Consider the following 24,583-nt stretch of genomic DNA (forward strand, 5'->3'; position numbering starts at 1 on the left):
ACGAGCTGCTTTAATTTTATTGATGTTTAATGACCAGGCATCTCTTCGGGGGGGGGGCGCTCTACCGCGCCCCCCCCCTGCGAACGAGATGGAATTTATATAGTAAACATATACTTTACTAGTGTCCCCCCCCGGAGACTGCTGACCGCCCCCGAAAATATTAAGTGCCCCCCCCCCCCCGAGAAAAAAGTCTGGAAGAAACACTGGGGGGTACATATGTCCCCGGGCGCTGACCCTAGGGGCGCCAAAATGGGTTGAAAAATATCTTTCTTTTTAATTTTCAGTGCCTTTAAAAGTTGATTAACTTTTTCTAACCGTGTGCATTTTTTTTTCTTTCAACTAGACCAGTCCTTAACGTAGGCTACTAGATCTATCTTTATCTCCATCCCCGGAGCACTTCACTCCCCCCCCCTCCTCCCCCCCCCCCCTCGCGAAAGAGAAAGATATGTAATTTTAGAAAATATATACTTTGACCATTGTCTGCCACACCCTTGGAAATTTTAAGTGCCCACCCCCTTCCGAACAAAAATGTCTGAAAGATACCCGTTTGCTCGCCGCAGGTTGAGAAACGTTAGGCCCTAAGCCTAGTTTGTTTTTACTAAAATTGAAAAGTCAACGTAAACCAAACCGTAGCAGTTTAAAATTATCTATTTTGCCTAGGGTTCAAAGGACAGCACAGCTTTTCTTCCTTACTAACTAGACTCGGAGACCTAAACAAATCTTTCAAGAGTAGTTTATAGTTTATATTTTACTAGATCTCTTCTATACTCTATTAACTATACTTCTAAGGATCCAGGGTTGGATTTATTATTGTAATCTTGACCATTATTTAGCTGATTCTAGCTGAATTGTAGTGTTTTATTGGTAATCAGTGTAATGTAAAGTCAGTAGTAAAGTCCCGGAAGTGTAAGCAAAAAGCAGCATAGTAAAGAAAGAGTAGATAAGAGACTCAGAGAGTTAAGACTAATAACTTAAGACAAGACTAAGGGGTCATCCATAAATGACGTCATGCTTTTTTTGACGATTTTTACCTCCCCTCCGTCACACATCGTCACAAAAAGCCAGACCCCCCCTTAAAATGACGTCACACTTCAGCCTACAAGTTGAATTTTTCTAAAACATCGACATTTTTACCAAAATCGTGTCTGAACTCTGTCGAAATAGAGTATTTCAATCAATTCCTATTGCAATTTATTAAAACAGTTTTCTAAAACGCGAAATAACATCTAAAATTCCGTTTTCTAATATTGCTTTTTTATAATGCAATGTGTGACGTCGCACCATCTGAACCCCCCCCACCTCCCCCTCATCACACGCCATCAAAAAATTAGGGACCCCCCTCCCACCTACGAGTGTGATGACATTTATGGACGACCCCTAAGAGAGTAGTGGCATAGACAGCTGGCATAGCTTGGCTAATGTACTTATTCATTATTTATTTATATTAAAGGCAGGCTGATGCAACCAGATCTAGATCTAGATTATGATGACTATGATTTATAGAATATACCAGAAGTTAGTAGTAGACGTGCTGGCATAGGCAGCAATTCACAGTAAATTTTCTTTGAACACATGGGCCTATATAATATAATAATATTGATGTAATTAGGCTTATGCTATTAATATTAAAAATCAAACATTTAATGACTAAAATATAGAGAGAACTTCAATGTATATTACATAACTGTAGTAATAGTTTACAGTATACACACTATAGATGTACATCTGTTTGTACAATTTCTCTAACTTTCAAGTAACAAGACCTATTTAATATATTTCTAATCTTAGTGCTGTAATGAAAATAAAGTTTTTCTAATTGAATTGTGTTTCAGTTAAAAATGTCAGGCACCACTTTCACCCTTGAGAATCCAGTATTCCGCACATTTCTAGGATATGCAGCTTTGGTGCTCCTTAAAACAATGGCCATGAGTGTCATGACTTCCTATCATCGTATCACCAAAAAGGTAACTGCATACTTTCATTTTATTAGTTTGATATTTACAGTAATGTGAATATATATGTGAACACTTGTGGTAATTGAAAATAATATCCTGCTACCAACTATAGAAGTACAAAAAATAGCAATAGTGGGGTTTCTTATTTAACCATAATTCTTAAAATGTTCATTGCGATTGGTTATCCTTTTCTCTGTTGTTAGGTAGCTATCCCACCCTTTTAAACCTGTGTACATAAATGAAGTAGAGTTTGCCTTTTTCTGTGACATCTGCATAATAAGCTTGTTGAACTCAGGGATATCATATTAACTCAAGCCCAGAAATCAAACTTGAGAACTTTAGGTGTTGTATTTTATGCTGTACCACTTGAACATGCTGTTCCACAGATATGAACAGTTAGTCCAGTACTGCCTTAATGGGATTAGGTGTCCATAAGTTATGATGTATTAAACTAAAAAAGTATTTACTTTTCAACAGGTGTATATTAATGAAGAAGACACACTTTTAGCGGGGAAAAAGATCCATATTGTCACCAATAACCCAACAGTAGAGAGGATAAGAAGGTAGGCTCAGCAATTTACAAAATATTTTTTTCCAAGAGAACCTTAGTTAGTTACATATTATAATAAAATATAACAAAAAGTAATTTTCCAAATATTCTTCTGTTTTTCTATTAAAAAAACTGATAGACTTGCATCCAACCTTGTTAAACATTCTTATAACAAATAAGACCAGGCTCATTCTCAGCTTATTTTTTATTTAAGAAACTGAATAAATGAGAATATGATCAATACTCATTTATAAGTAGTTTTAATACTAAAGATATTTTATTAAAATAAAGTATGTTTATTTTTAAACATATTTGAAATACTTATTCAGTCCATACTTGAATTTAAATGTTTTTTTTTGTTTGTTTTTTGCAGGTGTCACCTGAATGACCTTGAAAATGTGATTCCATTTGTTCTTCTCGGCCTCCTCTATGTCACAACCGGACCTGCACTGTCATCTGCTGCACTTCTCTTCAGGGTTTTCACAGCGAGCCGTTTCTTGCACACTGTGGTTTACATATTTGCCATCCCTCAGCCTGCCAGAGCCTTGTGTTTCCTCGTTGGTTTCCTGGTGAATGTGTGTATGGGCTACATGATTCTTTGCAAAGCAGCTTTTTAATCACTATATTTGTGATTGGTTTTATGATACAAGTTGTTACTAGCTTTTAGAATATACAACTATTTATGCATAATTATTAAATAATTTGTTATTCAGTATAATCAAATTTGTTTTAGTATTTTTACTAATTATTGATTTGTATTATACAGTGTGATTTGTTCTAACATTCCAATACTATTACATGTAAAGTGGTTGTGTTTAGTAGTTGGATGAGGCTCAATCTTTGCCTATTTAAATTTTTAAAAAAGGTAATCCACTTTACCATGATAAAAAGAAAGATAAATAATCAAGTACCATGGTGTTCTGTTATAAACCTTGTTGTATCTAACAAAAAGATACTTTTGAGAAGTATACATTTTAAGAAGGGAGTTAAATATGTTTATTTTTCTTTCTTCTGCTTAAGGAGCTTAGGGCAAAGATGACACCTCACCAACAAACTATTTATAGTGGCTATTTATTTTTTTAAAAACCTCCATCCATCTCAAAACATCCTGCATCTCTCTCACAAGAACTCCTCAATGACATTGTTGGCCTTCCTTTTTGCCACTTTCCCTAATCTATGCTTTCCATCCATCATTTTCTTGTGGTTATCTCCCATACTGAAAGTGTGTCCTATCAACTCCACTTACTTTCTAGTATTACTTTGTTCCTTATAGTATTATCTCCTTAACTTAATACCTCCCATAGGCATAGATTTTTTTTTATTTTGCCTGGCCAATGTACTTTCAAGATATATCGTGATATGTTTATTGAACACTTGAGCATATTTGTTGTAACTGCATCTTTGTGTCAAGGGATCTATGCTTTGTTGTTTTGATGTCATGGTATAACAACAGAATGCTCAATTTCTGTTTTTTAATTATTAATGTTTTTATTTTATTTTTATATAAAGATAACAGTTAATTAGCTTTTTTTTGGAATTGCCTGAGTTCAATGTAACTTCTAAATGAGAAAAAAACAAAATATTTATAATTCAAATTGATTTCTCAGGATAAATGTAAGGAAGTATAGATTTCTTAAATTGTTTAGTTTCAAGTTGTATTGCTGCAGTTAAGTTTGTTGATGTCCAGTGCAAGGAAATACAGATATTTTTAAATTTTTTTTTAGTGTGTTGATGTCCACTTGTCAAAACAATATTTATGTTTGCTGTTTATTGCTTATATAGGAATATACATTATTTTGCATAACCTGTTGTGCCTTTTTAAAACTTACATCTATTTGGCAATTCAAGATTTATGCCTCCAGTGAAAAGATTTTTTTTTTAATGTTTACAGCTTTAACACTTTTTATCTTATAACATATTACTAATTCATTAATCAGATTATATAATTTAAAAAAAAATTGTTTAGACTTGGATTCATTTTTGCTATATATTTATCTTTTGAACCTGTCCACCCAGCTTTAATGCTACTGACTCCCATTGGAGAAAGTAAAAACAGCCTGGCATAACGCTGACCCCACTATCCAGTTATATACTGAGGTTAGAGAAACAGATGAACTCTGCTGTTACTTGTACTTGTGTAGGTTATTTATTTAAAACTGAAGTGGCTGAATGGTGACCAGACCTTCAACAAGTATTGAGTCAACTTGGGCAAACGAAGTGAAGACACATGTCTTAAGTACAAGCTCAGGGTTCAAATCCAGCTGATCTGTTGGTCTTAATCTTGAGTATGGATGTCCATACATGCATCAGGGGTGTGGGGGTACCCCAGGGGTGCCATGAGTCAGTCTCAGGGAATGGAAAGGCTGTTAGGCACCCACAAAGCTAGGAAGTCTACTTAAACAATTGCTTTTTAAAAACAGTAATGCTTAAGTTCCACATTTGCCAAATGGTATGTCCTCGTAAATGGCAATGTTTAAAAAAAGAAATTTTATTCACATTTGTCAACTATCCTGTGCACATAAACAAAAACATTTACTTAATTAGGTTTTTTTTAGTATTTGCAAAAATGCTGGACTAAAAAGTTTTTTTTTTTAGGTAGTATCACTACCCTCATCTTAACCCTTTATCTTTATCTAGTAGAAATAATGGCAGAAAAACCCAAGACCCTGCTTTGCCCTACACATACATGTCAGCAGAAACAACATTTGTATGAAAGAATTAAGTAAAATATTAACTGAGCTCTGACCCTGGGCAGATGAGGCTGGTTAGCTGGGGATAGCAACCTATCAAGGAGAGACAACTCCAAAATAAAAATAAAAAACTGCTGCCTTGTAGTTGGTTTTGGTTGGACAATGTCTATGGAAGCAAATCCAGAACAAAGTGCAGGCTGAAGGCTGAGTCTATGTACCTTAACATGTTGGCATGTGAATCCTATTCAATATTACAATTTAGAACAAAGAAGAAGAAGTAATTATTTAAAAGACCAAATTCAATCTTTAAAAAAAATTAAGTCAGTAACATTTCTTTTTTTTTTACATTTTGTAGCAGATTGTTTTATTTATGTTTCTATAGTAACACGCACTTTTACCATCCTCTGTAAAGTGTAAACTTATCTTCTCATCTTTTTGGGGTTGGATCCTTTCATTAAAAAAAATACAAAAGCAGCTCTCAGTTTCATAATGCCCAGTTTCTCCATTGGTCCGTCCTAAGTCGTACAGTCATTTAGCCAGATCGACAGCATCTGACAACAACAAAATTATGATCCAGTTATTTACAAAATATTTGGCATATAGTTTTTGTAAACTGGGGGGGGGGACTTTTTTTTTGTAATGTGATAAATAAGAATAATAAGATTAAATAATAATATATTCAACGGTGTGCATCAGGCTGATAAGTAGGCTGTTATGTTTAACACTCCCCCCCCCTCGAACTTTTCAGTTGCACCCCCCTTTCAATTTGGCGCCCCCCCCCCAAGGTCGGCGCCCGGGGACATATGTCCCCCGCCCCGCCCCGCCCCCTCCCCTCGCTACGCCTCTGCACAAACACACACACAATTGATGTTCTTAATAAAGGTATCGGCCTATATTTTTAAAGAAGCACAACGTCTTACCGATGTCGGGAATTTTTTTTTTCTTAATCCCAGGCCTTGATGCTACCTCCCCCCCCCTCCCCCACCACACACAAACGACATTTCTATTTCTATTGTATTTAGCGTCAGAGTTTCTTCCAGGCTTCTCTTCGGTCTGGAAGAAACACCGTTGAGCGTACACATTAGTCAAACCACAAGCCCAACTGACCTTATGTCAGAGAGGGTTTCATGCAGGACCTTACATATGCAGTGCGACCTTCACAGACATTTTAAATACAACATATTTTTTTAAAAAAATCATTTGGTATTCTAGTTAATTCTAGATGCCCATTCACCACCCTCACATCCATTTCTAGGCATCCCCACAACAAATTAAGACAATTGTGAGCGTGGTATGCGTTTGTTGTAATGTCAGTCACGTCTATGTAGAGAATATCACTGGGTTAGACTGCGTTGACCTATGAGTGGTGACTAAGGTTAGGAAGAGAGTAAATAGTGCCGATATAATAGGAAGAGGGTAAATACGAAAAGTGCCGTTATATGCTCAACGAAATTAGATCATTAGTTTTTAACATGGGTTTGATCGAGCCCCAGGGATTCGGTAAGTCAGTCTCAAGGGTTTGGTGGAGGTGACGACACACTCACGACTCAAGTGATTTGCGGTCGGATTTTATCAGTGCGGACGATTGAAATAGCGGCCGATGCCAGTTCAAAGACGAAAGCACGACATGGTAATAAAGCAGAGGCGTAGCGAGGGGGGGGGACGGGGACATATGTCCCCGGGCGCCGACCTTAGGGGGGCGCCAAATTGAAAGTTTGAGGGGGGGGGGGTGCAAATGAAAAGTTCGAGGGGGGGTGCAAATCGAAAATTTGAGGGGGGGGGGGGTGCAAATGAAAAGTTCGAGGGGGGGTGCAAATCGAAAATTTGCTCCCGAGGGGGGCGCCAAATTGAAAGTATGTCCCCGGGCGCCGGGAAGGATCGCTACGCCTCTGTAATAAAGCGAGACCAGTGCGAGATAACACACATCGGTACCGTGATATATCGTGGAACCTTTGACGTCACGACACACATACGTCACGAAGCGTGTCAGCGCGACCTGTACAGCGTGTGTTGATTGTGTGTGTACTGTAGTGCTGTGACGAACAATTATATCCTGGCCAGTGTTTCTTCCAGACTTTTTTCTCCGGGAGGGGGAGGGGGGGGGGGGGGCTTGAAATTTTCGGGGTGGGGGCGGACTAAAATTTCCGAGAGGGGGCGGACACTGGTAAAAGTATATATTTTCTATATTATAAATTATATTTCTTTCGAGGGGGGGGGGGACTCCGCCCCTTCAAAGAGATGCCAGGAAGAAACTCCTGGCCCAGTGATACTATGTCGTGTGATTTCTTTCTTAATACTTCAATCCCTACTTACCAAGTAAATCGAGCAAAAACAGAAAATGGCCAGACAAATATGTATAAAAATAGATTCACATGTGTAATGGAGCTTGACCTGAGTCCGCATCATATAAACTGCATGATTTGCAGTGTTAAGTTGAGCAATTCCAGCCACCCGCCCCCCACCCCCCTCTCCGGAAGTTTCAAGCCCCCCTTTCGTCATCCCCGCCTCTTTCCCCAAAAATGTCTACTGAAGAAACCCTGACCTTCCCCTCCCCCACCCGCCCCCTCCGAATGCAGTGTAAAAACAATTTTATCGTCTATCTATAATTACGACAGTACCAAGCTATTAAATAATATGTAACCTTACCTTTTTGAGCTTGTGGTTTTATATTAATACAATCCTCTTCTCCGGGGGAAGATCATTTCTATCTACAGGATGGTATGTTCGGTGATGGGCAAGAAAACACTGACATCGCTGGTTCCCGTTCGGGCTTGACATGTTCGATCCCGGGGCCTTAAGGTTTAAATAAACATTCGTCTCCAGTGGTAGAACCGTCGTTTCTGCAGGGCGGTACATTTGGTTCCGGGCAAGGACACATTGGCATCGTAGGTTCATCTTCGGTCGGACGGAACTTAGAACTTATCGGTGTAGTTGACACGCTGGGCGGCGACATTTCTACACACGGAGGCCTGACGTACTCTTCAACCGTCATGGTCATAGGCGCGGGTTCGCTTGGCAGGATCGGCTTCACGCAGAGAGAGTTGTCGGTCATTTTTATTTTGCTACGTTAGATCTGCAACTTCGAATGTACGGTGCAGTGGATATCTTGACCAAAACGAAACAATATTTTTTTCCCTACCTAAAAAAAGAAACGCTGCTCTTTATGTTTCAGTTTTCTTGTTGTTAGAAATAAGTTAGATCTAACTGTAAACAGCTTTACGTGTTATTTATCCCGCCGGGAATCTTTCCGACATGTATACGGGAGATGGTTTTGAGGTGTGGCGTTGTTAATGCGGCTTTACGTCATAGAAACATGCTGTGTTCTAAATTTAGCGTTTATCGGTGCGCAAAAATTGGTACTAGAAAGAACGATGAATGCCGTGAATTATGTATGGGCCCATATTTCTTGATCTAGATATAGGTCATAGGTCACTACGCTAAAAATCAAAACAGCCTATCTCTCATCGCGAGACATTGTTTTATTTTAACCTTAAGTTTAAGTCTTCTTCTAACTTAAAAATGAAACGAACTAAAATAAATAGTAGCCTATGCGTAGCCAAATTTAAAATATTTTATTTTTATTTTGCTGCTTGTTAAATCTAGTGAAAGATGTGTAGGCCCTATTTATCATTAGGCAGAGTTTCTTCCAAGCATCTCTTCGGGGGGGGGGGGGGCAAAGAATGAGAGCAGACTTATTGGTTAAAACTGCTCTCATATGGACACCACAGGGCAAGAGAAAACGAGATCATTCAAAAGAAACATGGAGAAGATTAAAGCAGAAAGAGTTGAAGGAAAGTGGCCAAGTATTCTAAGATATATTGGCTATAGAGACGGGCGGAAATGGCGCTCACTTGTTGATTTCTTGTGTAGAAAATAAGCACTGAACGATGATGTTGATGATGCTAATGGTGATGATGATGACGATGATGATGGTGATGATGATGGTGATGATGATGATTTATCTAGAATCGCCTGTGTATATATTAATAAGAAGGAATTGGTATGGGTTGATTAAATTAATTATCACGAGCCGACCCGCTGCGTATCATACGCCGCTATTTAGTTGTTTTTTTTCTACTTTTCAGTAATTTATAATTTGTGAATTCGACAGTACCAATGCTGCCATTGAAAATATTTGCTTAAAAACACCCCCCCCCCCCCCCCCACGTGAAAGCAGCCTCCTCTTAGTTACCTCCTCTAAGTTTAAAATCGTTTCAAACTAAATTATCTGCCCCTAATAGCCGTCACCAAACCCGTCTCTGTGCTTGTAAAATGTAAACAGAGTGAACACAACTCACCAGACAATGTGGGGGCGGGGTGGGGGTGGTTGTGATATTGATATAGAGGAAGAGAGGGATTGTAAGGCGAGGTTGCAGCTTGTTTTCTAACGGCTCGAAGAAGAGAATTATATATATAGATACCTAACAAACGTATCAGGGGTCATCCATAAATGACGTCACGCTTTTTTGGACGATTTTTACCTCCCCCCCCCCCTCCCCTCCGTCACACGTCGTCACAAAAAGCCAGACCCCCCCCCCCTAAAATGACGTCACACCTCAACCTACAACCCCCCTCAAAATTGCAGTTGAGTTTTTTTAAAACATCGATATTTTTCCAAAATCTTGTCTAAACTATTACAATTTATTAAAACAGTTATCTAAAACGCGAAATAAAGTCTAAAATTCGTTTTCTAACATTGCTTTTTTATAATGCAAAAATGTGACGTCGCAACATCTGACCCCCCCCCCCCCCCCCCTCCCCCTCATCACACATCGTCACAAAATTACGGACCCCCCTCCCCCCTACGAGTGTGACGTCATTTATGGATGACCCCTCAGGATTACAGTTGAAAGTTGAACTAAAATGTATTATGTTATTCTGGGTTGTGGAATGCACTGTAACAGACTTTTTGTTGTGTTCTTAAATTACATTCCTGTCCTTTGTGTCGCCTATTTTTATTGCTTTATCAAGGACATTATTATTTATGTTTCCGAAATGCCACATACAACTAGCACATTAACATAGTACATACACATGTAAGACGCCAACACAGAGATAATTAAAACTGCAAGAGCTTTATAAAACGGAACATATTTGTCTTCTTCTTCATTCTTTTTATTTTCGTTTTCATCGTAAATTATTAGATTTTGGTGTCACAGCGGAAGGCTGTTGCTGATATGGTTTCGTAGGATTCAATAAAGATAAAGTATCGAAGTGTTAAAGTGTCATAGTTTTCATTCGGCTGTTTTGTAGTTGAAGGTCTAGTCTAGTGGAATCTGATTGGTAATAGAGAGATGAGAATGCAGGTGATAAGATATCGTAGTTCTGGAAAGGGAGAATGAATTCTTGTGGTATAATGGTATTGAATTATATTGACTGTTAAAGTGTAGTAGTGGGTCTAGTGAAATCGTTGTTGATTGGGAGTACCGTTTGTAGAGCTTGGTGAAGATAAGACAGTTGGTGTCGTAATTCTGGAGCATCTAGTCTACTTATATTTAGGTATTGAAGTTTGATATGTGTTGTGAATGTAGTAGAGTATATCGAGTAGTCGAGTTTCTCGTAAGTTAGATGATTTCAATTCAGTACGGAACACACTACAAAGAAAGGTGGGCGTTCTCTAGTCGAAAAAATGTTTAGTTTTTAGGAATCTATATTACCACTCTTAAGGTAATAATATATAATATTAAATAGGATGGAATTTATAACTAACCGTAAACTTTGTTTTTTTTTTCAAATTATAATTTAAAAAAAAATTTAATCAATTATTCCAGCGATGTTTTAAATAGTTACTCGTGTTTGAATTTTTGAAAGACGTCCCTTTATTAAAGGGATCCAAAATTTTATCAAATTCATATGTATTTACTGCTACACTAAAGCAATTAAATGTCATCAATATTGAATAGAAGTTGTTATAATAAAGCTACCGTTTTTAGACTTTCAAACAAAATCTACATTTAAGTATTCAATTGGTAAAATATATTGTTTTCACAAGGTTACATAGCAAATATAAAAGATTTGATACAATATTACGTAATGAACTTTAGAGCGTTTTATTGTGTTTTTCAAACATGTCTTAGCTACACTTGGTTTGTTTAGCTATTCAAGTTAAAGTTATTTCCCTTGAATAAAATTTTGTTATTTGAGATAATTCGTTGCTTAACTTTACATTCATTTCAAACTCCTGCACCTTAGCAGTGTTTCTTCCAGACTTTTTTCTCCGGGGGGGGGGGGGGGGGGGGAAGGGACACTTGAAATTTTCGGGGGGAACGGGACTAAAATTTCCGTGGGGGGGGGGGCGGACACAGTTAAAAGTATATATTTTCTATATAAATTCCATTTCGTTCGGGGGGGGGGGGGCGAAGAGATGATTGGAATTGGAAGATACTGCACTTTGAGTTGACCGCTTACATATAAATACACCTTTAAGTTATTATTTGCTATTGTAAACATTATAGAGATCTTAACCCTTTATCTACTGACGGTACTTATAAGTACCACTTTAATTAAGTGCCTGTATTATTTTTAATTTAATACGAATTTTAAAAATTATTGAGGTAATTAATAGTATTATCTCTTCTGAGTCGCCGGTAGTAGCAGGTATCAATGTTTTTTTTAAATTAATGGTGTGGCGCCATTTCCAATGTCTTGCTATATCGGTAGTTCACAATTGTTCTGTACAGTTCTGAAACAAGTTCCTGAATTCCCTTTGTTTTAGCTTGTTTTTCAAGTTTTCAACCCCAAATATTTTTTATTGGCACCTTCAATAGTCAGGCAAACGCGTTTAACTTCTAGTTATACAATTTTAATCAAATTGTCTTTGTATTAGATCGATGTTTACAAGTGGACTTATAAGTACCGTCAGGGCACACGGTCATTTTTTAGGATTTTTAGAAAATTGCAGATATGTTAGGTGGAGTTACATAAATATTGTCTTGATATTAAATTATCGAAATGTACTCAAAAAATGATATTTACACATTTATAAGAAGGTTTGCATAAGGTTTACCTAAGAAATATTGTAATTACATGTTAATTTCTATTAGTAAAAAATAACAAGAATAAAGGTATCAGTTGCAGGCTCGTTTACAAGGTTTAGTTTACTGCATTTTTATACCAAAGCCTAGTTCTAGTAGTTAGATTTAATTTTTTAGTTATATTTACTGCAATAAACTGTCTTGCCAATAATAACTAGCATTTACGTAATGTATACCTGTAGACTAGTAATAGTCCATACTTCTGCATATAGTATAGATCTATAAGGTAAATTTTAATCAGTAAACAGAAAAGAGTAATCCACTACGGCTATCCTTAACACATTGAACTTACTTCTATTTATGAACTTTGCACTGTAGTGTAGACTTGTCATATCATTCTAGTAGGCTACAATTATACTAGTATTACTAGTAGATGTGTGCTGAATGACTAGGCTTTTGTTTGTTTATGCGGCTCATTGTACTAGTTATTGGAAGCTTCCAGCAAAAGCATATTCATTCCGGCAACCGTTGCTACACCAGAATGACCACAGACAAGATTGAGGGAGCATGACATGTCGACTACTTTTGCTGTGTATGAGGTCTAAGATGTGTTCCCATAGAAAATCCAGTAAAAATCGTACTCAAAATATACTTTTGTGCCGTATTTATGTGTGAAAATTACAAAATGTGATTGTTTTGATGATTGCCATGTTATTAGTTAATAAATTGTATCGTTTGTTCCTGTTTTGTAAAAAAAAAAATTTTGAAAAAAAATGTCCTAGATTACTGACGGTACTTATAAGTACCAATATCTGTTTGGGCCATTAAAAATTTATGAAACGAAATTTCCTTCGACATATGCTTTGAATGTGCCAAAAGCAATATAGTAACACATTGTTTAAGTAAAAATCTCATTCAGAACATAATTCCGTAAATAAAGGGTTAAGTTCTAAACAAAATAGTTTGGTAGGTTTTTTCAGCATTATTAAGTTAAAAAACAAATACATCAGTAGCCGTTGTAGACAGGGGCGTAACTAGGGGAGGGCGGGTGGGGCGGTCGCCCTGGCGCCGACCCTATGGGGGCGCCAAAAGGGGTAGAAAAATTAATTGAAAAACTCATTTTAAGCTGTAGTACTAAATTATATATAGTAAAGGTAAGAAAATAAACGACTTCAAGGAGTTTCACATTCGTGTAACTGTGTTTCTATATCAATTTTGTGGCACCGAAATAGAAAATCTAATGGGATAGTAACTGGTAAGAAGTTCCACAAACCTTTCTTCTTCTTCTTCTTCTTCTTCGTTCTTAATTTTTAGTGTTGGCGGGGATCGAGCCATATCTGCAAGAGGGTTTGAACTCGAGACTTTGTTCGAATTTATCAACCATTAGCTTTAGCCGACTCGACCACGCCTCCATCACAATTAAGGATACGTGTCAACTGGTTATGCGCCATTGAGGCCATTGACTCCGATTTCAGCCTGCTTTTCTTTTTGGATTTGCTTCCATAGCCTTTGTCCAACCAATAACAAACTACAAGGCAGCAGTTGTTTTAATTTTGGAGTTGTCTCTCCTAGAAGAGTGGCTGTCCCCAGCTAACGAGCCTCATTTGCCCGACACAAACCTTTCCAATTTATTTACTTTGGGGGGGGGGGGGCGCTTTTTCAAAGACAGGAATAACTATAAATAGAATGGGAGGGAGGGGCGCAAAAATGTATATTCCGCCCCGGGCGCCGGAATTGGTCGCTACGCCTCTGGTTGTAGACTGCAATACTTAATGTTAGTAGACATACAGTCTTAGTCGTAAATTAAACATCTAATTAATTAAATTTTCACATTTTCACTCTCTCCTAAAGGTTGGAATCTATAACCTTTATAACCTTTTATTTTTTTTTAAATCGTTATATAATCACACAATATAGACATTTTACAATTATAACTAAAAACAGTCAAGCTTAAAACAGGCAAGTTCCATTTCGGAACTGACCTTGGGAGGACTGCAGTCTTCAACACTAAAGTACAGACATTTTTGTCTAGACTGCCCAACACTACAAGAACTTTTTGTCAGTGTTTTTTTCCAGGGGGGGGGGGGGGGGGTAGGAGGGAAGCACTTAAAATTTTCTAGGGGTGGGGGGCTATGTCGTAAAGTCCAAAGTAGATTCGTGGATAATTTCAATATAATGTGATTACGCTTGCAAACTGGAATACAAGTAAAAATTGATTTTGATGCCTATTTATATCATGTATGCGATTGATAATAAATAAATATGTCACGTTTAATTAATTGTTTTCTTATAAATCTGTTTTAGTAATTAATTTGTGTGAAGGGGGCGTTTTAATAAGTTTTGCCTAGGGCGATAAATAACCTGGTGCCGGTACTGCCACCATATCATATCCTAACAGTCTAAGCAGAGGCGTAGCTAGGGGGGGGGGCAGGGAACCATAAACTCATTAACACAAGTTTATAATACAAACATAAAGTCTAATACTGCAATTTTCAAATAGTTAACTAAGGTAAACTGGTACAATACGACGATTGCTGCTGCTTTGTTACTTTTTTCAACCAGTGTTTCTTCCAGACTTTTTTCTCCGGGGGGGGGGGGGGCACTTGAAATTTTCGGGGGGGGGGGGCGGTAAACTTTCCTCGGGGGGGGGGCGGACACTGTTAAAAGTATATATTTTCTATATAAATTATATAAATTTCATTTCGTTCGGGGGGGGGGGGGGGCGGTAAAAAAATTTCGGGGGGGGGGGGGGGGGGCTTCGCCCCCCCGAAGAGATGTCTGGAAGAAACTCTGCTGAAGAGATGCCTGGAAGAAACTCTGCTGAAGAGATGCCTGGAAGAAACTCTGTTTTCAACCTAACTGATAATTTAAAACTGATATACTAGTACACAAATTGTTCTAAAGACACGACCAAAGGTGGACCAAACTTACACCTTTTACAAACTATACTATACTAAAGCAGTGGTTCTTAACCTTTTAGGAGGTAACGAACCCCATCAGTTTCATATAGGTATAATTAATATTTTAGTAAAAGGCCAAATAGACGTTTGACCAGAGTAAAAAAGACAAGCATCAGGGGGGGGACTAATGAATTACTCGTTATTTAGAGACTATTTTTTAAACTGCTAGGTCTACAACCACATTAAAGCTTATTGATGTCCATGTAATTGTAATCTGCTAATTTTTTTAGCATCAATGTTTGTTGATGTAGATCTAGTTATGCTAGGCCTATGCCTATTATTGTCTAGTTTATAGAATTAGATTTACTACACAATTTATTAGGAATATTAACCCATTAAACTAGATTATAGAGTCTAGATTTGATCAAACTGAAGTTATAAATTTACAAATTCCCATCTCAAATTTAATTGTCTCCTCAAATTGAAAATTGACCAAAGCCCACAGCAAAGAGAGGCGAATAAATAAAATTGAAATTGTTTTTCAATTTTCATTTTGTTACTGTGACAAAGTGAGTGTAACTTAATTTTATTTTTTACTATATTACTAAACTTTGTATCCCTGGCAGAACAAACCCTGGTCTGGCCTCAACCACCCGGCGGTCCACATACCATGCACACAAAGTGTTGTGTCGACCAGTCCTTAACCAAAATAAACTATCTCGCCATTATTGTGTTTCGCTATTACGTAAACTGTTATTCCGCAGGTAATGTTATTATAATTAAGGTAAAACTCCATTTTAGCGTATTTTATTGTCCGCTTCTTGTTTACCTCCAGTTGAGCTTATTTTATTATAACAACCGAACGGCAAACACCAAAACATTAGGAAAACATGATTTATTTATTTGTATTGGATTTTTGTTTTAACAAATGAATAAAAATGAATAAAAAAACAAAGAGACTGACTTTGTTTTAGATTTTGATAATTTACTTTTGTCAAAACTTGAGAAAAATCCAAATTTAGAATATTGAATGTGCAATGTTTGTCTGTCAGTTAGAATTTTCATGGTAATGGGTGAAGTACGTAAACAAAACTCACAATTGCAAGGCGGTTAAGTTTGTATTGTTACAAGTATCTCCCAGGCATGATACTATAAATAAACATTAATGAACTTACAATGACCCCAAAACTGAGGCCAACACAATTTCAAACAGCTATTGCCCGAGCTATGACAATAATAATTAAAGTCAATGTGAACTCATAGTGAACCCGTGACCGTGTAAGGATTTTTCTCCCGCTGATGATCACACAATATTTAATTGGAACAGTTCTAATGCTTTTTTATGTTTTTTTTTTACCTTTTCTAATTTAAAAATCACATTCATAAAAAAATAAGTAGATTTAGTGTTTTCCTAACGTTTTTGTGTTTCGGTTGTGGTTATAATAAAATACGCTCAACTGGAGGTGAACGTGAAGCGGGGAATAAAATACGCTAAAATGGAGTTTTACCTGTTATAAAATCATCATTTCGCATTTTACATCATTTTACCCACATATGGTAATCTAGTAAATATTGTTAAATGTCGGTTAATTACTTGTACTTTGACAACTTACAGCTTACATTTACAAAGGGTTGACTCAAAATATCACCCGACACTTGAGTGGGTTTAAGTCCTATATAGGGATCATTTATATCTAATACTTTTTGTGTTTCGTTAACATATTTTGTGATATATTTTTTCATTCCTTAAGCTTAAATGTAGGCGTATTGGCTAATTATTATTAAAATGTGAGTGTAATCATTTGATAAAAAATCAGGCTAGAAACATTAGTACTAAATTTAATTAAATAAATAGCAGTCCAGTCAACAATATGACTCTTAAAAAATTTACCATAATTTGTTTATTTATTATTAGCATATTGAATCTACAAAGTTTCTTAATTCCATAGTTGTATTACTGAATGGAATAATATCAAACAATGAAATTGAAACATGAACCAAATGGTTACGTCGTGAGGGAATATGTAACTAGCATTTATCCTGTTTATTTTTATGGTTTTATTGATGAATTAGAAATTTCAGGTTCCCTTTGGCTCACATTGCTAATGAATACTCATTAGCTCACATGCACATCTTTTGAATTCTTTTTTTATGCACTTTCATTAATAATTGCAATAATAAAATTCAATCCATCGATGGCTGATTAACACAGACATTTTTCCACAGCTTTGTATTTGCTAAGTGCTCCAGGGTAGCTGAAAATTAAAAAATGTTGTAACTATTGCTCACTGAAAAGTATGGTATATTCACTAGTACATATTGAGGACTCTACTGTCTCTGTTTTTTCATTCGCCTTTTGAAAACACTGAGGCTCAGTTAATGTTTATAGGAGTTCTAAATAAAATATTCTAAATATTATATCAATTTAATAAATAATGCTATAAATAATATATCACTGTTTTGCCCTAATAATCAGATATTCTATTACATCTTACAGGTGCAATAAATCAATATCATGCATTTTCCAATTGCATTGACTGAGGAAGAAGAAATCCTTAAACAAACACTTGCAAGGCTTAAGAAAAAGGTTATTTCATGTATACGTAAGCTTAATTAATAATTAGCTTTGTTCAGTTTGTTCCATCTATATTTCTAGTAATTAGTTTTTTTACTGAACTATATATTTAAAAAAAAAAAGATTTTCTCATTAACTGTAATTTATTTAATCATATTTGGTAAAACATCTCTTAAACTTTATAAACTTTATTTACCTCATCATTTGAAATCAACATAGATACATATTTGTAATTATTTTTAATTGAAGTTACTGAGAATTAAATATGTACAAAATAAAATAGTAAAAGTTCCTGTTTTGTTAGAAATGTAACTTAGTGATGGCAGTTTATATTAAAGACAAACTGTTTGGTCATGTCAGTACTTGTGATCTAAAATTTTGAACTCAAGTAGGCCCTACCTAACTTAACATTAATAAAAACAAATTATTTTGTTTAATCATACATAAGACTAATTTCTCCAAATACAGAAATTAAATACCAAGTAGGGGAGATATGTTTTAATTTTAAATGAAATAAAAGACAATATGCGAAAAAAGAATAAACAAAAATAAAATTTGCTGAAAGCTCAGCAACAATTTACTTCACCATCTTCTTAATTAGTTAATATTACCTCATACATTTAACAAAACAATTTATTGAATAGATTATTCTTATATTGTTATGCCTCTTATGTTGTACAAGTTACTACTGCTTTGTTAAACAAATTACTAGCATTACTTGTGAGTTAAGTCTTTAACATTCATATTCTAGCTTAGTTCTTTTTAATAATTTGACTGCTCTTAATCTGTTCCAAATTATTTGATCTGAATCAACAAACATTTATAAGTTAGTTAAGATAATGGACTAGACAATTTAAATATTGCATTTTTTAATCCACAACACGACTTTCAACTGAATTCAACAAACCCATTTTAAAAAATTAAGTCAAAAACAGAAAACACTATTTTTATATTTATATTTTCACTATTGACTTTTAGGTTAAAGAATGTATCTTTTACTTTGTTTTACTTTTCCCCCTATTGTGTGGAAAAGCTGTAGACTAAACTTATTCAAAGTTTTTGCATATTACCAAGGTAGACTTCTGCTAAAAGCTTTACTAATACTCGTAATACTTTTGCCAGATAAAAAATATATTTCTTTTTCTGTTTGTATTTTCTCTGCTGTAATAATTAATAAAAATTGATGATATTATCTTAATTACTGGTTTACTTTTAACTTAACTAATGACTGTTAGTTTTACACATTTTGCCACAACTTTTAACAGAAAAAACAACTGCAATCCTTGAAATCTGCTGCAAATTCTCAAGAGAAAGAAACTACCCTGAACAAATCTGCTAGCAAACCTGGTAATGCTTACACTTTCAACTGAAATGTTTCATGTTAGATAGGGTGTCACAAGAATTTTAAACTAATTTGATGTTTAAAAATATTAAAATCTGTTTGTTTACCTTTATTTTGATAAGTTCATTTATTTTTGAAAAATTGTAGCTTTAAAAAAGTGTTATTAAATGGCAACCATGCTGAACCTCTATTCATTTATAGTGCTATACTCAATTTTTTCTGTGATCTGAGTTGAATATAAATACTTTTTTATCCCAATAAATACATGGTTTAAGACCAGTACTTGAGCTATTTCTGCCCATATAAGAAATTTTTGTTCTGTTATATTTAAACATTAAATATGTGTGTTATTACCATACAGATAGTTGCTATAATAATTATAACTATGTCTGTACTATTTATTTTACATTTTTAGTACCCGCACCATCCATTGATGCAGCTGATAAAGCAACAGAGCAAGCCAAAAAATTGGTCCAATCAGGGGTTAGTGCTATTCTCTTGTTTATATTTTTATGTATTAACTGGTTTAGTTCTTGCAATGGGATTGGTTTATTATCCATCAATGTCCAACATGTTTTCTTAGCAACAGCTACCTTTCTAGGAGAAAAAACTTTGATGTTAGCTGGGGAACAGCAATGTCAACTAAAGGAGAGCTACCCATCTGGGAGAGAAAACTGATTTTAGCTGCCTTGCAGATTGTTTTAGGCAGGACAAACACTTTGGAAGTACATCCAGAAACGCAGGCTGCAGTCACAGTTAACTGGGAATATCTGAATATGGCTGATAATATGTTGACGCCTAATGACTATGTTGGATATTCACTCCAATGTTACAGTTAAAAAAGATGAAAAAACTTTTATCTTGTACATCTATTTTGAGGAACTAGATATGCACATAGTTATCTAAACACATAAATCTATATTATCTCACAAATGAACAATCCTTATTTATAATTACAATGTAAATAACTGTTTATCATTACATTTTATTTTGCTATGGTAAGAATAAAGAAATTTTGTGTTTCTTCTAAGCAAGCTAAAATTTGACCTTGCTAACTTTTTCTTAGAAACTGCTGTTAAAATTTTACTATTCACATTTTTACATCATTAATTACAAAACAAAGTCTAGTCTATCCTGATCTTCCATAAAATGTTAGGTACCTATCCTGGGATACACACAGGCCTGTTGTTAACATAGAATGTTTATTTTTTGTTCTGTTATTTAAAGCATTGTGGACTACCACCAATATTTAGACAAGTCCCTGTTGCTGATCATAACAAATATCTCATTCTCTACATAAAAGTTGTATTTAAAAAATTTAATTCTCATATCCAATGTACCATCATAACTAAATCTTTTTTTCTTTACTTTCTTTTTTCAGGCTATCAAAGTCCAAAGTCAAAAAGAAAAGTTTGGATTTAAACGTTCAAAGAATTTTGAGAAAAAAAAAGTGAGTAGGGGCCTGAAAATACATTGATAGCTCTTGTTGTGATTGTAAAAATACACTTCTCAAATTTGGATTCATTGTAAATCACATTAACCCCCACTGAGGTGACATGCTGATGACTGCTGCTTTACTATGATTTGTCTGCTCTTATTTAACAATATTTAACCATTTTCAGTTGTTGTTTTTTAATTTCTATTTTGAATTTTTTGTGGAATAAAATCCTTGTTTTTTCCTCACCTCTACAGGATAATGATAAGCCCACAGGTCTTGTCACTTTCCAGCCTTTCAATTCATTTAGCGCAGATGAAGAAGTTGACAAGCCACAGGTATATCTTATATTTTTGGACATTTGATATCATAGCTTATTGAATTATACACAAATGAGCCATTTATACAATATATTTAATTACCTACTTTCTCTCATATACAAGATACATGATAATTCATATTATTGTTTTAAACTTAAATTCACAACACAAACTTATTGTAAAAAAAAGTTTATTTTATTTAAATACACTATTGAGCCTTGTAATAAAAAAAATTTTCTACGACTATGCAGCCACCCAAAAGGTTCAAGAGCCTCAATGACAGTTTTGTGTCTGGAGGATACTCTGGTAGTGAGTTATCTCCCTTATTACTCTTACCCTTTATGTGTGTAAAATGATAAGTTTCATCTGTGGAGATTCCACAACATGGACTCAAACCCTCTTTCCTCGTTACAAAAATGACTGGTGTTAGACCTCACAACACTCCCACTATGTATAGATGACATAAATGGATTGCATGTAATCCAATATTATCGTCCATTCTCAAAGTCAAATGCCTGTAAATTTGCCTACCGATGTAATACTGGTATGCTTATAAATCAATTTTTTTGAAAAATAAATATCTTGTGTTCATAATAAAATAATTACTCATTATGAAAAAAACTCCCTCTATTCTACCCAGATATTAATAATGAACCACCACCCCCTCCCCTAAATTCCACCACTCAATATAAAAGCAAAAACTCAGCCGCAAAATGCTGAGTTGTGTAGCTTTATTTTTAAACTGTTGTCTGTGTTGCCTAGGAAACCACGATAACCCAAAACGAGATCCGCCAGAGGCACCAAAGAAGGGAAACACTGTCTACGTTAATGGCATCGGCATCACAGAGGATATGATCAGAAAATCTTTTTCACACTATGGAAATATAATCAACATCAACATGGAGCTAGAGAAACAGTAAATATTTTTCTTTTTATCAAACTGAAATTGTTGTAAATATAGAACTAAATTAATATCCCCCCCCCCTCCCCCCACAAATGTTTTTTTACGTCGTTAATATTTTAATATTATTATTTCAGTTATCTTGTAAAAGTTTTAATAACACTTTTAGAGGATAATTTATGTTGTATTTTATTTTCTCCTCTCAAGCAATGCTTTTGTGACTTTTGATAAAATGGAGGCAGCAGAACAAGCGATTGCCAATGTAAGTAAAGTATGATCATATTCAGGTCATTTATCTGTTAAAATAAAATTTTAATTTTGCTATATTGTAATTAAGTAAATCTTTGATTTTTGTTTATTTTTCACTAAATTTTGAAAATCTTTGTCTTGAAAATAACTAATGAAATTTTTTCACGTATTTTTGTATGGTCATGTTTCAGACTAGTAGCATGATTATTAACACAATATGTTTTTAGACTACAATAAGTATGGTTATATATGAAAATACCATGTTTTAGACTTCTGGTAGTAAGATATATATGAATCCACCAGGTTTTAGACTGCTATTTGAATCCACAATTTTTTAGACTGCTATATAAATCCACCATGTTTTAGACTGCTATATGAGTCCACCATGTTTTAGACTGCTATATGAATCCACCATGTTTTAGACTGCTGGCAGTATGATAAACAACATACAACTGAGAGTCCAAATGGCTAGAAGACAGCCTTCAATAGAGGCTCTGGTTGAAGGTTCCTCGCAGTCATCCTGGGGTAGCATTGGTATGTGTAGTAGATTTTCATTTTAGACTTTAATTATATTTTTATATAAATTGTATTTGTTTATCTCAGCTTTTTTGTATTAGAAAAAATTATAAATAATCTTACTTGATCTTTGTTTCAAAATTTTGTTTCTAGAATTTCATTCCTTTTTGTTTTCTGTTTTTTTTTCTTGTAAAGCTGCCAGTAGTTCACAAAAAGGTACCAACCACAAAGACACAAGGCAAATGATTAACTATGAGAATGATATGTTCTGAATAATTCCAATCATGCCCTGCTCAGTATTCATCAGCCTACAGACCTTTGAATGATGACAACTTTTTACTGAAAAATTGAACCTGAAAGACCGTTTTCTCCTTTGATGAAAATGAATTGTAGTTATTGTAAATAAACATTTTAAAATATTGCGAGTCAGTTGGCTAAATTGTCCCTGAGAACACTGGGTTGTGTCTTTTTGTATATTTTGGTGTTTCATCATATGCATGTCACATTAAATACCATTTTTCAAGTTTAATTTTCAGTTGTCTAGGTCAGTTCCCAAGCATAAGATAATGTGGAATGACAAAATTAATTAAAATTTCATAATTTAAAAAACCCTTGGTTAAAAGGTACCATTGAAGACCCTTTGATCTAACTCAATTGCTTAATTATATCAAATTTTATACGAACATAGCGAATTATTATATTAGCTACATTACATATTTAGTGGGACGGAGTGGTCTAGCCGTAGAGAGCTGGACTGCTAACCTGTAAGTCTCAAGTTCCAATCTGGGTTCAAGTCAGTAGACCGTCCCTGAGTCCACCCAGCTCTAATGGGTACCTAACTCACGTTAGGGAAAGTAAAGGCGGTTGGGCATAGTACTGACTACGCTATCTCTTCATATGCTGAGGTCACAGAAACAAATGAACTCTACTTCACTTGCCCTATAGACCGTTAAGTTTGAAAGGGGAACTTTACTTACTTTACATTACATATTTAATTTTATTGTCACCATATTCACCTCTAAACCTATCGTGTCTCTCTTCACACACATGAACTCCCAACTACCCCCTTCTTAACATACCACTGACCTTCTATGTCAAATAACACAGTGAATTTGAATCCTAGTTAATATTAGCGGTTATCTTTTGTCTGTCTGATGGGTGTTTACTCCTGGTCATGTCAAGCTTTTTCTTTTGGCTGATTTCTAAATCAATGGCAGCAAATGATGATTTTATATCATTCTTTGTTTGTTTACAAAGCAAACCATAATTCATTAGTGGTGTGATTATCTTCCCTTCTAGCCTTTTCACTTCTGCTTCTCGATAGTCTTGCACAGCTGATAGACTTTCTGCAAATTTGGACATGCCAATGCTCAGGGTGGGATTCCATTTTTCAAACTCAGAGAACTGCATTAACTCTTTAGCCATTAAATCACCTTTGTCTCGAAGTCTTGCAGTTTTACGTGTGTATGATGAAGCAATATCGCATAGTTGACCAAGGTGTTCCTCAATGTGTGTAATACGATCATTTACTACTTTTGACTGGTTTTCACTTCGATGAATTTCTGCTCCAGATCGACTCATTTTCGTTTTGTTTACAATGCACTTTTTTTGAAAATAGTAACAAATTAATTCAGGAGTATGTTTGAGCAAATAAAATATTTATTTCTTCCTTTCTAATTACAATATATATGTCTGATGAGTCAAGTGTGTGTAGACTGAATAACCTTATTAAGATTTTAGTTAGGTGTTCAACAAGTCTCATCTGGTTTTTTTAAATTATTTCATAATTTATTTTACAACTACAGTACTATGGTGTTCAGTTTTTACAGATGATAGCTTTATTTCAGCGCAGCTAATAAATCAGATTAAAAATTACTAGGCTTACTTCCCTTTAGCTATGGCAGTTACCTAAAGTACAGTAGCTGATCTGGTAGACCCAAGGGTGTCTAGTGTTTCTTTCAGACATTTATCTCCTGGGGGGGGGGGGGCTTGAATCTTTTGAGGGTGATGGGGGCACATTGGTTAGAGTGTGTAAATATAAATTATATAATTTTTCTATTTCGTTCGCGGGGAAAAGGGGGGGGGGGGGTATTGCTAAATACATATATCCTTGAATAAGACCTTTAGAACACTGCGCACACAATATACAAGTAACACACTACCTTTTTCTCCTTAG

The 24,583-nt window shown here is 35.1% G+C and overlaps 3 protein-coding genes across 4 annotated transcripts; 2 read left to right on the forward strand and 1 right to left on the reverse strand.

Moving 5' to 3' along the window:
• Nucleotides 1-651: 651 nt before the first annotated feature.
• On the forward strand, nt 652-4,454 carry LOC131954336 (microsomal glutathione S-transferase 1). The gene is made up of 4 exons (XM_059317938.1): nt 652-729; nt 1,833-1,964; nt 2,433-2,518; nt 2,879-4,454. Exons 2-4 carry the CDS (start codon nt 1,839-1,841, stop codon nt 3,120-3,122), a joined length of 456 nt encoding a protein of 151 aa, XP_059173921.1. The 5' UTR covers nt 652-729; nt 1,833-1,838; the 3' UTR covers nt 3,123-4,454.
• A 10,837-nt stretch (nt 4,455-15,291) lies between these two features.
• Nucleotides 15,292-22,805, forward strand: LOC131954338 (negative elongation factor E). 2 transcript variants are annotated; one of them, XM_059317945.1, is made up of 11 exons: nt 15,292-15,332; nt 17,567-17,656; nt 18,910-18,991; nt 19,402-19,469; nt 20,368-20,436; nt 20,679-20,759; nt 20,993-21,050; nt 21,504-21,657; nt 21,850-21,904; nt 22,314-22,425; nt 22,603-22,805. In XM_059317945.1, exons 2-11 carry the CDS (start codon nt 17,585-17,587, stop codon nt 22,677-22,679), a joined length of 828 nt encoding a protein of 275 aa, XP_059173928.1. In that variant the 5' UTR covers nt 15,292-15,332; nt 17,567-17,584; the 3' UTR covers nt 22,680-22,805. The 2 variants fall into 2 exon arrangements, with proteins under 2 accessions (XP_059173928.1, XP_059173927.1); XM_059317944.1 differs by lacking the exon at nt 15,292-15,332 and adding an exon at nt 15,508-15,638 and having other exon boundaries at nt 22,603-22,804.
• Nucleotides 22,806-23,526: 721 nt separating this feature from the next.
• On the reverse strand, nt 23,527-24,001 carry LOC131954334 (CBY1-interacting BAR domain-containing protein 1-A). Its single transcript, XM_059317935.1, has one exon. The coding sequence runs from the start codon at nt 23,986-23,988 to the stop codon at nt 23,527-23,529; it is 462 nt and encodes a 153-aa protein (XP_059173918.1). The 5' UTR covers nt 23,989-24,001.
• Nucleotides 24,002-24,583: the final 582 nt, after the last annotated feature.

The sequence above is a fragment of the Physella acuta genome, unplaced genomic scaffold (genome assembly GCF_028476545.2).
Source record: "Physella acuta isolate Inbredline_101_S28 unplaced genomic scaffold, ASM2847654v3 ptg000990l, whole genome shotgun sequence".
Lineage (NCBI taxonomy): Eukaryota > Metazoa > Mollusca > Gastropoda > Physidae > Physella > Physella acuta.

What these genes read in the sequence shown, in the direction of transcription:
- LOC131954336 (XM_059317938.1), top strand. Translation starts at nt 1,839, where the DNA reads ATGTCAGGCACCACTTTCACCCTTGAGAATCCAGTATTCCGCACATTT. An exon ending in ATCATCGTATCACCAAAAAG is followed by an intron (nt 1,965 to 2,432) that starts GTAACTGCATAC and finishes ACTTTTCAACAG; the next exon opens with GTGTATATTAATGAAGAAGA. An exon ending in ACAGTAGAGAGGATAAGAAG is followed by an intron (nt 2,519 to 2,878) that starts GTAGGCTCAGCA and finishes TGTTTTTTGCAG; the next exon opens with GTGTCACCTGAATGACCTTG.
- LOC131954338 (XM_059317945.1), top strand. Translation starts at nt 17,585, where the DNA reads ATGCATTTTCCAATTGCATTGACTGAGGAAGAAGAAATCCTTAAACAA. An exon ending in CAAATCTGCTAGCAAACCTG is followed by an intron (nt 18,992 to 19,401) that starts GTAATGCTTACA and finishes TTACATTTTTAG; the next exon opens with TACCCGCACCATCCATTGAT. An exon ending in GTCTGGAGGATACTCTGGTA is followed by an intron (nt 21,051 to 21,503) that starts GTGAGTTATCTC and finishes TGTGTTGCCTAG; the next exon opens with GAAACCACGATAACCCAAAA.
- LOC131954334 (XM_059317935.1), bottom strand. Translation starts at nt 23,988, where the DNA reads ATGAGTCGATCTGGAGCAGAAATTCATCGAAGTGAAAACCAGTCAAAA.